Below are 15,752 nucleotides of genomic sequence, written 5' to 3'. Positions count from 1 at the left end.
TGCGACATTATCCAGCCCATGCTATGCAGCCCTTACTATGATTTAGCCTAATTACTCTGCAGGGTCTGGGATGCGACACGGTGGTTTCGACTTTCCTATGCCTTTAAACCCTAGGTGACACATACTGTCTTCCACTTTTTGAAATGAAACTTTGCCGCCCCTTCATGAGATTTGTGCTAATGGACTTGTATGCTCTCTTTGATCGTCCCTTTGTCTTTCTCATTCTACGCTCAACGCCCTTTGACTTTTTTTCACGTTTCATTGGTACTCCCCAAGAAGATATTTTGAATAATGGCTTCGTGAAGGATGGGGTTGCTCTTTGGGCTAGACTATAAATACTTGCGGCTTTCACCGTAGACAACGGTTTGCACAGAATCCTCAAACCCTTCGCCAGAGAATACCAATCGAAATACCAATCGCCATGGAGCCAAGACCAACCATCAAATTCAAGCTAAATGGGGTATCCACATCCGAGGCTGATATCGATAACTTGGAACTCCAAGCTTGCTATCGCGCTCTCGACAACCTGCGAAGCTTATTGTTCCAAGCACCGATGCTGGATCTTCTGAAAGACCAAATCGAGGAAGGAAACCAGTACTTCGAATCGATGATTCGAGCCTCTCGAGGGGAATTCAGAAAATGTAGAACTTATATGAAAGTAACCGGGGTCTCGGCGACAGAGATGAGAATAATCTGCCACCGCTGGCAGCTCTCCCAGCCCATCGATGAGATGGCACGAATGTTTATATTCCCAACGCACCCAGAAAACTATGTCGTGATGCATTCGCCAGGAGCTCCCACCGAAAATGGGCCGGACTGTGGGGTGGAGGTCATCGGGGAGCACATGGCCAAGATTCGATTTGTTGGTCTCATGGACAGCGAGATTCCGAAGTGGATGGCGGATCAGCGAGAGGAGGAGTATGAGATGGTGGAGTACTTGGTCGCGAAACTCGAAAGTGCAAGCAAGTTCTTCTATGTCATGAATGAATTCATGGATACCGAGAGTGGCTGCAAGATCAAGCTGCGCGCCTTTTTTCCCTCTGCTTCGCCCTGGTCATTGGTTAATCAACATGCTGAGCATCTGGCGGTCGAGTTTCGAAATCTGCTCCAAATGGTTTATGGGGCCATCGAAGAACTCGAAGACAGCTATTGACCGTTTTTGCGACCGACAGAGGGATCAGCGTCGCTAGCCCTTAGGACGAGATATCATCGGTTATTCTATATCGTCAGTTGTCTCTCTCAGTTGTTTTCTTTTGCAATGCAAGCATTATTGGACCGATTTTTATGGAGGTCATTGTGGAGTAGATGTAGTAGAGGTCAGGTCATTGAACTTGTAAGATGACAGATATTCAGTGATTCGAGTTTTGGTAAATCAAGTAGTCCTCAAAAGCTGCAGGGGAGTAAAACCAATTAGAAGATCTCCCACCATTGTAAGACTGTATGATAAGAGAAAGCCACTGGTAGTACAAGCCAAGCTGAAAGATCGGCTTACATGGCCACAATTCGGTGCGCGGGGAAGAGGCCGAGGATTGGACGAGTAGATCAGGGGGACTCCACGACTGACAATCGAGATTCAGTTTCCAACACTTGTGACCCTGCAGTCCAAAGCGAATGCTAGGCTTGGGACGTCCTCGATTGAAAGCGCGGGCATCGTTGTTGGATCTGATAACCGCAAAGCATACGTTGACACAGCCATCACCGCCCGCCGAGCTGCCACCGCTTCCAGACTCGCCCTCCTCAACTACCTTCACCCACTCCGTCTCCCCCCATTCCACACAGGCTTCTTCCATTATGAGTTCAGACGATTCTGAGAAACATGGCTCGGTCTTTTCGGTCTCCGGCCCTGTCGTCGTGGCCGAGAACATGATCGGTTGTGCCATGTACGAGTTGGTAGGCAGCCCCAGCTCCAAGATCGTGGAGAACCCCAGATACTGACTGCAAAGTGTCGTGTCGGACATGACCTGCTTGTGGGTGAGGTCATTCGTATCGAGCAAGACAAGGCCACCATTCAGGTCTATGAGGAAACAGGTAGAGAGCTCCGCAGCCCCCCCCCCCCCCCCCCGATCCGCATGGTTTCATCATACCCCCAAAAGAGCTATGCTGACCATTGTGACCTTTCAATAACAGACGGCTTGACTGTCGGCGACCCGGTGACGAGAACAGGCCAACCCCTTTCAGTCGAGCTTGGCCCCGGTCTGATGGAGACAATCTACGATGGTATTCAGCGACCCCTCAAAGCCATCGCCGACCAATCGAAGGGTATCTACATCCCCCGTGGCATTTCGGTGAATTCCTTGGACCGCGAGCGCAAGTGGGAATACAAGCCTACTAGCTTCAAGGTGGGCGACCACATCACTGGCGGTGACATCTGGGGTAGCGTGTTCGAGAACAGTCTGGTGAACGACCACAAGATCCTGCTGCCTCCTCGCGCACGGGGTACCATTACCCGCATTGCTCCCGCTGGCAGCTACACCGTCGAAGAGAAGCTGCTCGAGGTGGAGTTCGATGGTAAGAAGACCGAGTTCGGTATGATGCAGACCTGGCCCGTTCGTGTTCCCCGCCCGGTTAGCGACAGGCTGTCCGCCGATGCGCCCTTCATTGTCGGCCAGAGAGTGTTGGATGCTCTCTTCCCCAGTGTCCAAGGTGGTACTGTCTGTATTCCTGGTGCTTTCGGATGTGGAAAGACTGTCATTTCCCAGAGTGTGTCCAAGTTCTCGAACAGTGATATCATCGTCTACGTTGGCTGCGGTGAGCGTGGTAACGAGATGGCTGAAGTCTTGATGGATTTCCCCGAAGTACATGTCCTCCCCAAAATTAGTGCGATGACGTTTCACTGACTGCCTTTTTTCCCCCCAGCTCTCTATTAACGTCGACGGCCGCAAGGAGCCTATCATGAAGCGTACCTGCCTGATCGCTAACACCTCCAACATGCCCGTCGCCGCCCGTGAGGCTTCTATTTATACCGGTATCACTATCGCCGAATACTTCCGTGACCAGGGCAAGGACGTGGCTATGATGGCAGACTCCAGTTCCCGTTGGGCTGAGGCTCTGCGTGAGATCTCGGGTCGTTTGGGTGAGATGCCTGCTGACCAGGGTTTCCCCGCGTACTTGGGAGCCAAGCTTGCCTCTTTCTACGAGCGTGCTGGAAAGAGCAGTGCTCTTGGCAGCCCCGAGCGTGTGGGTAGTGTCAGCATCGTCGGTGCTGTCAGCCCGCCCGGTGGTGATTTCTCCGATCCCGTCACAAGCAGTACACTGGGCATTGTCCAGGTCTTCTGGGGTCTTGACAAGAAGCTGGCGCAACGCAAGCACTTCCCTTCGGTCAACACCTCTATATCCTACAGCAAGTACAATGCAATTTTGGATAAATACTACGAGAAGGATCACCCCGAGTTCCCTCGTCTGCGCGATCAGATTCGTGAGCTTTTGGCCAAGTCCGAGGAACTGGACCAGGTCGTCCAGCTAGTCGGTAAGGCCGCGCTGGGTGATTCGGATAAGATCACGCTAGACGTGGCCAGCTTGCTCAAGGATGACTTCCTCCAGCAGAACGGATACAGTGACTACGATCAGTTCTGCCCCCTGTGGAAGACCGAGTACATGATGAAGGCCTTCATGGGCTACCACAACGAGGCCCAAAAGGCTGTTGCTCAGGGTCAGAACTGGAACAAGGTCCGTGAAGCTACTGCTGATCTCCAGAGTGCTCTTCGCAACATGAAGTTCGAGGTTCCTGACGACGAGGCGGAGGTCTCGGCCAAGTACGAGAAGATCCTCCAGTCTATGACTGAGCGATTCGCTTCGGTCTCGGACGAGTGAAAGTGGTGACATCTTGACTTAGCATGTATTTCCCTTTAGATGTTTGTTCAAGCACATTCCCCTGTAGTTATTGTGTCCAAATCAACTTACTTTTTTTCATTTTGGTGGCCTTCAAACGTTGGTATAACTTCCAGATGTACATGTGATGTGGCCCGTACACGTCAGGCAGCACAAGACTTGCGCACATGACCGGAGATCAAGGCTATTAGGTTATTTGACAGGTAGAATTATTGTATTTCTTCAGAATATCCAACCTATAATACACTATACCAGTCGTGAACCATTACCTATTCTGATTGCAGCCTAGACAGAGAGGGACCGAGAGAGACCGCTCTGGACGCCACTACATCACCGCCTTCGAGAGTCGACCAAACAATCCCTCTTGCATCGTGCACCTCCCCGGTTCTACCTGATTTCAACTTCTCTGTTGCCTCGTTTTTTCTTGCTATTTCAATATTTCTTGCCTAGAAGCAGTTTTCATATCCCAAATCGCCAGCCATGGCAAGCCCTACGTCCGGCTACTCGTGCGTAAACCCCCTGTTCCTTTCCGATGCGGTCTGGCTAATCTCCGTACAGCATAAATGTCAATGACCCCAGCTTGATTTCGCTGGTCAACAAGCTTCAAGATGTCTTCTCCACAGTCGGTGTATGTATACCTGCTCAGACGTCACAGCTCAATTGTAATTCCAAGGGCACCACGTGTGCTAACACCACCCACTCGCTTCAGGTACAAAACCCGATCGATCTACCCCAAATCGCCGTCGTTGGATCGCAATCCAGTGGAAAGAGTTCAGTGCTAGAGAATATCGTCGGCCGGGATTTGTATGTTGGTTGTTTTGGGGAGCTTGCGCGGCCCCCCTATCCACACCTCCGGTGGCGGGGCATGCGACACAATGTCAACAATAATTGCTAACTGAATTTTTGCCTTGCAGCTTGCCTCGTGGCTCTGGAATCGTCACTCGAAGACCTCTTATCCTGCAACTGATTAACAAATCCCCCGCCACGAATGGTGAGAGCAAGTTGGAGACAACAGACAGCGAGTCCAACGTGAACGAGTATGGTGAATTCCTGCACCTCCCCGGGGAGAAGTTCTTCGATTTCAACAAGATTCGGGATGAAATCGTGCGCGAAACCGAAACCAAGGTCGGAAAGAATGCCGGAATCTCGCCCTCCCCGATCAATCTGCGCATTTACTCCCCCAATGTCTTAACCTTGACTCTCGTCGATCTGCCCGGTTTGACCAAGGTCCCCGTCGGAGACCAACCGAAGGATATTGAGAAGCAGATCCGTGATATGGTCCTCAAGTATATCAGCAAGCCCAATGCAATCATCCTAGCAGTCACTTCGGCCAACCAGGATCTTGCCAACTCCGATGGTCTGAAGCTGGCGCGTGAGGTGGACCCAGAAGGTCAGCGCACCATTGGTGTGTTGAGTAAAGTCGATCTGATGGACGATGGAACTGATGTGGTGGATATTCTCGCTGGACGAATTATCCCCCTCCGCCTGGGTTATGTGCCAGTAGTCAACCGTGGCCAGCGTGACATTGAGAACAAGAAACTCATCGCCCAAGCCCTAGAGAACGAGAAGAACTTCTTCGAGAACCACAAGGCATACCGGAATAAGGCTTCCTACTGCGGTACGCCATATCTGGCACGGAAGCTCAACTTGGTACGGATTGACCCCAACTTGTCTCAGAGACCTTTGAACTAACGGACTTCCTCTTTTTAGATCCTCATGATGCATATCAAACAAACCCTGCCCGATATCAAGTCCCGCATTTCCACCTCCCTCCAGAAATACACCGCAGAGCTAGGGCAATTAGGTGACTCTATGCTCGGTAACAGCGCCAACATCATCCTGAACATCATCACCGAATTCAGCAACGAGTACCGTACCGTCTTGGAGGGAAATAACCAGGAGTTGTCCAGCATTGAGCTGTCCGGTGGTGCTCGTATTTCCTTTGTGTTCCACGAACTCTATTCGAACGGTGTTAAGGCTGTCGATCCCTTCGACATCGTGAAAGACATCGACATCCGTACTATCCTTTACAACTCATCCGGTTCGTCGCCCGCACTATTCGTTGGCACCACCGCCTTCGAGTTGATCGTCAAGCAACAGATCAGACGACTGGAAGAGCCCAGCTTGAAGTGTATCTCGCTTGTTTACGACGAGTTGGTGCGCATCCTGAGCCAGCTCTTGACCAAGCAGCTGTTCCGCCGCTACCCCATGCTGAAGGAGAAGTTCCATGCTGTTGTCATTTCCTTCTTCAAGAAGTGCCTTGAGCCCACCAACAAGCTGGTCAAGGACTTGATCAACATGGAATCCACCTACGTGAACACCGGCCACCCTGATTTCCTAAACGGACACCGCGCCATGACTCTCGTCAACGAGCGCCAAGCAGCTGCTAAGCCTACACAGGTGGACCCCAAGACCGGCAAGCCTCTCCTCCCTGCCCGTGCCCAGAGTCCCTCGCTCGACACCACCGGCGAGGCTACCAACAACAGTGGGTTCTTCGGCAGCTTTTGGGCTTCTAAGAACAAGAAGAAGATGGCTCTCATGGAGGCTCCTCCCCCAACTCTCAAGGCATCAGCCAGCTTGTCTGAGCGTGAAGCCACCGAGGTTGAGGTTATTAGTAAGTGAAACAGTTCATACCTCCTCCTTTTAGCACTTTACTAACGCTCACGCAGAACTCCTGATTACCTCCTACTTCAACATTGTCAAGCGCACAATGATCGATATGGTCCCCAAGGCGGTTATGTACACCCTAGTCCAGTATGTCATCCATTCAAAACATCCACCCCAACCCCCGTATATACTAACAGATGATCTCCCTAGATTTACCAAGGATGAGATGCAACGCGAACTCCTGGAGAACATGTACCGCACCAACGAGCTCGACGAACTCCTCAAGGAGAGCGATTACACGACCCGCCGACGAAAGGAATGCCAGCAGATGGTCGAGAGCCTGAGTCGCGCCAGTGAGATCGTGAGCCAAGTCCAGTGATGAAATAGTGGACTTAGTCACTAGACGATTTATCCACAGAGGAAAAAATCATCCCATTGACCGCTGCGTTGGCGGAATTGGGCTCCTCGCATCTCTTTGTGATTTTTGCAAGACGCTCCGATTATCTTGACTATACTCCGTACTTGCTTTGCTGTTCGTGCCATCCGTTGGTTAGCGACTTGTTCCATTGGTCCCTTATTTAGATGTTGATCTGGGTGGTTCGGGTTCGGGTTTCGGATTTGTGTCCTTGGTGATCGTCTTTGGTTTCGATAAGAGGGGGGAGTTCTTTGCTTCGTCCTGCTACGTATTTTCTTTTGTTTTTTTCCCCAATTTGAGAGCTTTATACCGTTTTCCTTTCTCTCATTGCTTGGTCTGTTGTCTGTGTTCGCGGACTTCCTGCCTTGGACGCCCGGATGATTGTATCAATTAATGATTCTGTCTCTGCTTGATGACTTAGCTTAGAATTCACATTTGACTTTTCAATCTGATTCCCGGTCATTTCCGGTGTAAATCAGATGGTGGCTGCAATATATGTAGGGGACACATTTGGAGATGGTAACATTAGCATTTGAGGTGTTGGATATAATTGACCGGAATATATAGTGCCTATGGCGTCGTTCCCTTGACCACAGAGGACTTTAATTTGAATACATATCCAAAAAGAAGTAGTAGTAATATAGGAGAGCAAGACGGTGGACTACTTTCTATATGTTAGGCAAGATAAACCACTGATTATGAAGATGATGATGATGTGCTTCATATTTTACTTCTGCAGGTTTGATGTGGCAGAAGTGCTCTAAATACATAGAGCTGGAAAGTACTTCAGTACTTCCAGTGAATACAAAACAAATTGAATCAAGATCCCAAACAAATGTCGACAGTCACACGGACGTTGATGATGTCCATGGAAGCAAAGTTCGGGCTGAGATTTGAAGACTCAGCAGAGTCGGTGTAAGTGTTGGATAATGTAAATGAGCCCCCAAATCCTCCCAAAGATATCAAAACAAAGTTCATTCATACATTCCCATTCCATCCCCCTCCCATATTCTCCATATCCGTCCTTCCAATCTGAATGTGGGGCTGTGAGATGCGACTGTTGTGAAGTCAAGTCCATGCTGGATCGGTTTATCCATCGAGGTGACATGCTTCCATTCAATGATTCCATCACCGTCTGCCAGTGGTCTCTCTTAATGGGTGTGGAGGATGCTTGGACTTGTTGCCTTTTCGCCTTGTGTTTTTTGTTGTCTTCTTCGTTTTTGGTATTTTGTGTTTTGTTTTGTTTTTTTGGCCGTTGTGGGTTGTGACAATCCTGTTGCGTGCTTGCTGGGCGAGGTTGCAAGTCCCCAGTGGTGAAGAGTATTGCAGTCAGGGTGAATGTGTGGATTTTCTTTTTCATTGTTTTGATTTGTGCCTTACGATTGGAATTGTCAGCCTCATTGTCTTTGTTGGGGGAACTGTTTTGAAGTCTTACCATACTCATGAGTCTTGTCATGACGAAGTTGTGTTGAAACAACCTTGTCATATGCATGAATGAACATAGAAGATGAGAGAGGCATTGCATTTGATGCATTAGGAAGGCCTCGAGGTTGTCAAAAAGTTGGTGGTTGGTCATGAGTAGCTTGGGCAGAAGATCTCGATGATTGGTGTCCCATGTTTCAGTGTGCCAACCCAGTCCAGTTGGAAGTGCTCAGCAGTCAAGAGTAAAAGTCGATCTTATTATTGTCATGTTGACGAAAGTGACAGGTGTTCAGGTTTGTGTCTGGTGGGATCGTTGGTGTCGTTTCGTGAAGAGTTGATGTGGTCTCCGGTGTTAGGAACTGATGTGGCCCATAGCCCGGGCGGGTGCCGAGAGATTGGTGGTTGTCGAATGCTGAGAAATGTCTGGGAGATGTGCGCTGAAATTTCCATACTGCAATCCTGAGAAGTCGATCTTGTTAGCCTTCACCACCATGTAACTCACGTGGGCAGCATTGATACCAGAGTCAATTCGCAGTCCAAGTGAACTAGGAACAGTGCACTCCCTGAGCATACAACCCAACACGCCGCCTATTGGTGTTGTGAAGTATGGTGTCAAAAGGATGTATTGCTAGCGCACTTGGTAGCCGTCGAGGATAATGGCTCTTCATGCTGCCACAGTCCCAGGTACTAGAAACAGGGACCGCCTGATCATACAACTCAACACACCTCCTGTTGGTACTGAGAAGCATGGTGTCAGAGGATGTATTCCTGGCTCACTTGGCTACTGTCGAGTAAGGTGTTGAGGGGCCGGCAGCATGTAGTCTGCAACATTGCAGCAGGTTGGTAGGTTTCCGCACTAGACTGGGTGGTAGGATGCAATGACCGTGAGAGATACGAGTTTTTTTTTTTTCTTTTCTTTCTTTCTTTCCTTTTTTTTTCCGAAGGGAGGACCGAATTGAGCAGGAAATTTTCGAATTTTCAAGGATCTCGTGGTCTGAGGGTGGTGACTGGTGACTGAGACTGTTAGCTCTGGCAAAAGAGAACCACGAGTTGAGGAACAAACCACTGTGTCATTGCATCCCTCTTGATTCAGGGTGAATCATAAGCTCTGCTGGCTGGGCCATGGTGGAATTGGAAAGTCTCGAAAGACTCCAGTGGAGAGTTATCAAGGAACTGTGATTTTGGAAGTCAGCCTTGAAGCCCTGGAGATAATGTTTGTGATCTCACCAAATCTCGCTTTCTTGACATTGTTAAAAGCAACCAATTCTCCATCCCTTCTCCCTTTCCCTTCCCATTCTTCCATTTTCCTTCTCGTTCCTCTATCCAATCCAGATCTGTCCTTCCTTTTTTTTTCCCTTTTTTTGTTCCTTCTCCTTCATTTCATTTCCTTGTTTTGTTTTGTTTTGTTCTGTTCGCTATTGCGTGGGGATCGATGTGTGGTTGATGTGGTTGATGTGGTTGATATTTGTTTTTTTTCCCTTGTGGTTTGTTTGGGTTGAGTTTCAGGCAGTTGCTAGAGGAGGGTTTCATCCACAGGCAAAGTGGGTTTGTTGTGCAGAGGTATGTTGTTAATGATGGGGAGGCCAATGGTGGCCTTGACCTGGAGATATTGGAGTGGCAGCCAGGATGCATATGCCGGGGGAGGTGTGGAGATCCGAGTTCGACTGTTGTAGACATGACGGCAAAGGCCAAACTTTTGGAAGCTGGCGTGGATTACTGATAAAAGTATTTACGTTAGCAACTCAAACAATGAAGTGGATGTGGAAAAGAAATACAGTTGTCATATGTCACATCCATAAGAAAGGTGGCCTCACAAGGTCGCTGTGGCTATTCAGAGATGGAGAGGTGTGTGAATTGGTTGTGAAATATAGCGGTCATGCACAGAAAGTCGAGGTAGTGGCAGGTACATACAAGAGGATGCGAGGCAGGCAGATTGAAAAAGGTGAGAGATAGGATTCCTGTGACAGAAGACACCAAGGCGAACCTACGTCAGCCACGGGACCGGTTGGTAAGATCTTCCACTCATCATCGTAGAGCAGAAGGAACAGAGTGGTGGGAGGGTTCTGATGCTAGAGATATTACCTGGATAGCTGCAAACTGCAATCCGGGTTGCTGCACGTTGTGCTGGGCTGGACCCTCGAGGCAAAGAGGCTATGTCAAGCAGGGTGTTGTTTTTATTCTATATCTGTTGTAGTTAGTACCAAGCAATAATGGAAGCACACGAGCTCGTGGAGCATGACCGAGGCCAGAGGTGATTGAGGTGGAGGAAGGTGAGTGGGAAAAGATGAAAAGAAGTAGAAACTCATAGAACGCGGAACAAATAGTTTTATCAAATCCTTGTGTATGGTATAAGGTCTGAAGAGAAAGGCTGTCTAAAGGATGAAACAGATGGGTAATCTTTTTATATGTCTGAGATGGTCAGCTCCGTACCATAAAGGGATGATGGAAGAAGAAGAAGATGACGATGATTGATGATGATCATGGGTGATGGAACAAACTTGGTAAAAGGGCAAGGAGGTAACAGCATGTTGAAGAGTTAGTGGATGCCGGAAGTAGATGGGGGATAGGAGTGAAAGAAGATACTCACAATGTATAGTAGAGATGCATAATGAAAAGTCAGGGTAGTGAAACCCACATAGTGTGGGGTCTGTAAGACAAGTGCATGTTAGTGACTGAAGGGTGGTGATATATAATGATTGTGATTATAGGTAGTGATGGGTGTTGACAGGTAGTAGGTAGACTTACCAGAGTGGACATAATAGACCACATGGGTGTGGTGTTGACGTGACAGACGTGACTTGTCGCAATAACGTGTTGCTCGCAGTCAGAGATGATGACAGGGTCCGCTTCCAATGAATCTCGAGGGAAGATATGATGGAAGGTGTGATGGAATGGACAGGGTATTGGCGAGACTTAAGGTGATGATGGAGTATACTTGAGAGTGATGAAACCCCAGATGGAAGGTAGGGGGTAGATGAAATCAAAGATGAGAAGAATGGGGGGATAAGGAAGGAAGAAAAAGAAAAGGAGGAAGTGGGGGGAGGGGGGGTTTATATAGGTAGGGAATCCACCATTGAAGAAGGTGCCCCCCTGCCTGTTTCGGAAACAACAATGAGAGATAATGGGGCCCCCATGTTCATTGTCACAGCAGGTGACACCCCCTCCTCAGTGGGGCTTTAGCTGCATATTACTTCAAAAACACAGGGGATTCATGCGGATCTAGTCAGGCAGATATAAAGCCGTCATCTACTGAGCACCCTTGTAGAAAGAATGAACAACCGTAGCTAGTGAAGCAGCACTTAGGATAAACTAAAGTGAAAGTGAACTCTAGCTAAAACTGAAGCTATCACCATCATATTGTACTATTGCTATGTATTATATAGCTATATCTAATACCCCAGGCTCATGTTTATGGGGTCTCCCGGGCCTCAGTCTCTCATATCATCTACATAAACAACCGACCTCAGAGATTTCAAAAGTACAGAGGCCACTAATGAATATATGGGAGACATTATCCTGCCTACAAGCCAAATACAAGAAGATTACACCAGGGAAATCTGGGCGAACTTCGAACTAAGCAACAGATTATGTTAAAGAGTAAATTTATTCCGAGATCTATGAAGGGTTGAAGATAAGCTTTTGACGCTAGACTGTGTCTGGAATAGCGTATCCGCCCGTTATGCGGCTAGCCTCCCAAGGTCTCACCAGCATCATAAGTATAACGTATTTCACAAGCGAGCGGCCACCTCGAAAACACATAGTAGATATGATTTATTCTACATTTATATTTTAATAACCATGTTATTGTTTTATCTACTCCTTTGTTTATAGTCATTGATAAGACTTATTAATACTTTATATCTTTTCTAAAGAAAGTAGAAGGCTATATTATCGCTATTTCAAAAAATACCGAAAATTACGTTATAAAAAGCTAGAAACATATATATCTTAATCACTAAGTCATATATATTCTTAAAATTCCGTAAAGATACTAAATATCGCCTAAAAAGCATAAGGATATAAGGAAATACCTATATAGATCACCGTTGTTAGGATATCAAGTTGTAACCTATCGCATCTACTATGTGTTTTCGAGGTGGCCGCTCGCTTGTAGTGGCCACTCGCTTGTGAAATACGTTATGACATCTAATAGCCTTATTGTCAAGGCGCGTTTTCTCGTGGAGTTTCTGGGGTACTACTTGCGTATGGGTCCCCTATCCCTGTCGTCTCCTGGCCGACAGGGCGAGGAGAACAGACACAAAGCAAGAGGCAAAATTGCAAAGCGAAAAGTTGGAAATAGTGTGGCTCAAATTCCCATGGTTATAACGGCCGCAGCAAGCAAGAAATAACCAGTGGAATTGAAGATTGTCTACTTTCGTCCGGTATGCCGATAAACATAGTGCCAATCCTCCTCCTTGAGGTCCTGTCGCACTTTATAATTCCTCTCCGCAGCATCAACAATGCCCATATCCACATCGGCAACGATGAATCCTTCCTCGGTCCCCATCTTCGCAATCGGACCCACAAGAGGAAGCGTAATCTGCGAGAGACCCAAGAAATCCTCCGACGGCCCGGCAGCGTTGGCGAAGACAACACCACAGGTATTCTCAAAGCAGCGGGATGTAATTGTCGACTCGAGGAACAAGGCTTCGGAATCTGGATTATATGCGCGGGCTTCGGGGGAGGCATCGTGAGGAGTCCCTAGCAAAAATTTCAGTTAGATCAGATACCACATCCAAGTAAAGGTAGGGAGTAATCCAACATACAGTAGGTAGGCGCAATCACAATCTGCGCGCCGTCGATTATCAGTTCCCGGAATGCCTCGGGGAATGCCAGATCCCAGCAGATCAGCATTCCCACGCGACCGATCGGGGTGTCGATTGCCACATGGGGCTCTGGGCCTGAGGAGGTGAGGTGGGATCGTTCCGGATGCCAGATGTTTTTTTTGCGGTAAGAGCCAAGCACAGTGCCATCATTTGAGATAAAGTAGGCCGTGTTGTAGAACAGGGTTGATTGATCGGGCTCTGTGTGCTTTTCGATGATTGTACCCGGTACGATGCAAATTTGCAGTTCCTTGGCCAGGCTTTGGTAGTTTGCTAGGTACTTGGCGGATTCGCCGGCTTGAACTGCCCAAAGAGGGTCTGTGGGGACCATGCCGCTGAGGTGGTATCTAGTTGTCTTGAATCAGCAAGTGTTTATTTATTTGGAGAGCTATCGAGTGTCGGTAGACACGTTTCTTACTCTGGAAGAACAGCGAGCTCAGCGCCTTGTGCAGCGGCCTCACTAATGTGGTCGCATGCTGTCTTATGATTGTACTCAATGTCAAGCTCCTATAATAATGTAAGAATGATTGGAATGGACTACATGTCTGCTGTGGTTCAAAGCTCGGGGACGGCCCAATTCGATGCACCCACCTTGATCTGCCATTGAATTACGGCAATGCGATGCGTAGAGGCCATGATATGTCAATTTTAAATGTACGAGACGCTGATTATGTAGAAGATAAGAAAGAAACACCCAGAATTAATTACTATCAAATATTATCCACCGGTTACCCCAACATGAAGTTTGGAGAAATTGGGGTCGATGACTTCAACGACACGACCCCAACCCGACTCCACGAAATCGCCTATCCAAGGAATCAACATATCTAGTACAAGCTTGGAAATAAAAATAAGATGATCCGTTCGATATGGGGACTTTATACGATGGCGAACACCTGTGCCAATCCTTTAGATCAAGTACCTGGTGTCAACCCCTTAAAAAATTCTCACTCGGCAACCTCAACAATTAACTTCGTACAACTCACCCCCCGGAGTAGCACATCCAACCCAGCATTAATAGCCCCCAAACCCTTCCCCACGATTCTCGGCTCCGGGCTCGGCCTAATAGTCCCATTGGCCAGGTTCTCCCTCAGCCACGCCCCCATCCAATATCGGAACTGAGCCGACCTCTCCCCTTCGTCCATCGACGGCATCAAAAAGATGGTTTCCACTCCATTTACCTCTTCCACATCCGGAGGGATAATCGGGGCTGATCCTATCTTCGCCCTCTGGCTCTCTCCGCCTTGATCGTCACTGAAGAAAGCCTTAAGCACGGCCTGGCACGGCGCCAGCTGCCCCGTGGCAAGAAAGCAGTGCCGAATCACTAAGCCATCCTCTTTGGCCGCAGAAACAATGGCATCCACAACCTGTGGTTCCTTGTAATCGAACACGCGGTCTGCGCCTAAGGAGCTAACGTATTTCCGATTCGCCGCACCAGCCGTAGCGTAGACGGCGGCGAAACAAGAATCACGGTCTTCCCGCAGCAGCCGGGCGCTTTGCACGCCCATTGTGCCCACGCTAGAGGAAGCTCCCCAAATCAATAAGGCCTCTCTCTTTTGTTTCTTATTTTCCTGGGTTATAGCGCCGGCTGGGGCGGAAGAAGAGGCAGTGGCTTCTCCCACCCGTAGAATCCCCATAGCATCCCACGCGCTAAGGGGCACCTCAACGGCGACGGGCAAGGTTGCCGCTTGGTTCCAAGAGATACTCTCATCTGGAAGAGGCAGAGCGTGCTGCCAGGGAATGAGGCACCGCTCCTGAAAGGCACCGTAGTTAGGGTCGTAGGACTTCCAGAAGGAGGCAGCGTATGCGGCGACGCGGGTGATTCCCGGTCGGAAAAGGGGGCCGGCGCCCTCATCGGTAACACCGACGGGAACTTTGCTGCCGACCTCAAGTACTAGTCCCGAGATGTCGAAGCCGATGACAGTGGGGTAGGTAGGTATGAAGAGACCGTGGTCACGCATGTGACCGTCTGCCGGATTGAGAGCTACAGATTTGACTTCGATGAGGAGCTCTCCCGGGCCTGGTTTTGGCGTGGGGCGATCTTGAAGCACGAAAGGCTCACCTTTTGCGAGGGAGACGGCAGCAAGATGGGTGGCCATTCTGGACAGTTTGTGTGATTAAAGGCTCGAGATGTGGAATTTAATGTTGACCAAGTCTGGTTTTCAAGCCTTTTTCGTATAATATCAAGGAATGCCCTTCTTCTTATACACTAAGCCATTATTACAAGTTAATTATTCTTCCAGTGACGCACCCGTCCAACGAGATCTTGGGTTGACTATAGATGAACTTTCGGCCAATCAGAGACACCTGCATCCGAACAACAGCTAGCGTGAAAGGTGGAATATCCGAAAGAGGATTAGCTTGTGGGGTACCTACTTAGTGTCATCGGGAATGTGACTACCTCCACCTGGTTGAATTTCCATCAAACTCGAGAAAAGTCCTCACACTCAAGCTGCGCAAGGCATGGCTTCGAATCGTCAAAGAGAAGCGCGGGAGGGTAGGACTCTGCGGAGATCGAGATTTGGCTGCCGAAATTGCAAGCTTCGAAAACTCAAGGTCGGTAGCCCCAGTCGTTCAATCATCTAGTGCTTGGCTGACCGAATGTCCTTGGCCTACTAGTGCGACGAAGCCAAACCACAATGCAAGAGATGTAGTTT

General features: G+C 48.7%; 8 protein-coding genes across 8 annotated transcripts; 4 read left to right on the top strand and 4 right to left on the bottom strand.

Annotated features, from left to right (window-relative positions):
- Positions 1 to 421: 421 nt before the first annotated feature.
- N7537_005346 (uncharacterized protein) lies at positions 422 to 1,153 on the top strand (the record flags this gene model as incomplete). The annotated part of the gene is made up of 1 exon (XM_056896403.1): positions 422 to 1,153. One exon carries the CDS (start codon positions 422 to 424, stop codon positions 1,151 to 1,153), a length of 732 nt encoding a protein of 243 aa, XP_056752188.1.
- Positions 1,154 to 1,611: 458 nt separating this feature from the next.
- N7537_005345 (H(+)-transporting V1 sector ATPase subunit A) lies at positions 1,612 to 3,810 on the top strand (the record flags this gene model as incomplete). The annotated part of the gene is made up of 4 exons (XM_056896402.1): positions 1,612 to 1,890; positions 1,944 to 2,028; positions 2,128 to 2,795; positions 2,857 to 3,810. 4 exons carry the CDS (start codon positions 1,612 to 1,614, stop codon positions 3,808 to 3,810), a joined length of 1,986 nt encoding a protein of 661 aa, XP_056752187.1.
- A 498-nt stretch (positions 3,811 to 4,308) lies between these two features.
- On the top strand, positions 4,309 to 6,814 carry N7537_005344 (dynamin-like GTPase vpsA; the record flags this gene model as incomplete). The annotated part of the gene is made up of 7 exons (XM_056896401.1): positions 4,309 to 4,334; positions 4,387 to 4,456; positions 4,538 to 4,632; positions 4,743 to 5,478; positions 5,539 to 6,442; positions 6,498 to 6,582; positions 6,646 to 6,814. 7 exons carry the CDS (start codon positions 4,309 to 4,311, stop codon positions 6,812 to 6,814), a joined length of 2,085 nt encoding a protein of 694 aa, XP_056752186.1.
- A 1,810-nt stretch (positions 6,815 to 8,624) lies between these two features.
- Positions 8,625 to 9,021, bottom strand: N7537_005343 (uncharacterized protein; the record flags this gene model as incomplete). The annotated part of the gene is made up of 2 exons (XM_056896400.1): positions 8,625 to 8,860; positions 8,910 to 9,021. The coding sequence occupies 2 exons, from the start codon at positions 9,019 to 9,021 to the stop codon at positions 8,625 to 8,627; spliced, it is 348 nt and encodes a 115-aa protein (XP_056752185.1).
- Positions 9,022 to 9,785: 764 nt separating this feature from the next.
- On the bottom strand, positions 9,786 to 11,041 carry N7537_005342 (uncharacterized protein; the record flags this gene model as incomplete). Its single annotated transcript, XM_056896399.1, is given in 4 exon segments — positions 9,786 to 9,988; positions 10,257 to 10,341; positions 10,355 to 10,423; positions 11,018 to 11,041. The coding sequence occupies 4 exon segments, from the start codon at positions 11,039 to 11,041 to the stop codon at positions 9,786 to 9,788; spliced, it is 381 nt and encodes a 126-aa protein (XP_056752184.1).
- Positions 11,042 to 12,641: 1,600 nt separating this feature from the next.
- On the bottom strand, positions 12,642 to 13,731 carry N7537_005341 (carbon-nitrogen hydrolase family protein; the record flags this gene model as incomplete). The annotated part of the gene is made up of 4 exons (XM_056896398.1): positions 12,642 to 12,973; positions 13,039 to 13,442; positions 13,514 to 13,602; positions 13,687 to 13,731. 4 exons carry the CDS (start codon positions 13,729 to 13,731, stop codon positions 12,642 to 12,644), a joined length of 870 nt encoding a protein of 289 aa, XP_056752183.1.
- Positions 13,732 to 14,042: 311 nt separating this feature from the next.
- N7537_005340 (zinc-binding alcohol dehydrogenase family protein) lies at positions 14,043 to 15,194 on the bottom strand (the record flags this gene model as incomplete). The annotated part of the gene is made up of 1 exon (XM_056896397.1): positions 14,043 to 15,194. One exon carries the CDS (start codon positions 15,192 to 15,194, stop codon positions 14,043 to 14,045), a length of 1,152 nt encoding a protein of 383 aa, XP_056752182.1.
- A 281-nt stretch (positions 15,195 to 15,475) lies between these two features.
- Positions 15,476 to 15,749, top strand: N7537_005339 (uncharacterized protein; the record flags this gene model as incomplete). The annotated part of the gene is made up of 2 exons (XM_056896396.1): positions 15,476 to 15,680; positions 15,715 to 15,749. Coding segments are annotated over 2 exons (240 nt in total), but the record flags the coding sequence as incomplete, so codon positions are not given.
- Between the last annotated feature and the right edge of the window lie 3 nt (positions 15,750 to 15,752).

The sequence above is a fragment of the Penicillium hordei genome (assembly GCF_028827395.1).
Source record: "Penicillium hordei strain IBT 12815 chromosome Unknown utg000003l_segment0_segment0, whole genome shotgun sequence".
NCBI lineage: Eukaryota > Fungi > Ascomycota > Eurotiomycetes > Eurotiales > Aspergillaceae > Penicillium > Penicillium hordei.
The sequence above is the reverse complement of the archived record's forward strand: the minus strand, read 5'-3'. Positions and strand labels throughout refer to the sequence as shown.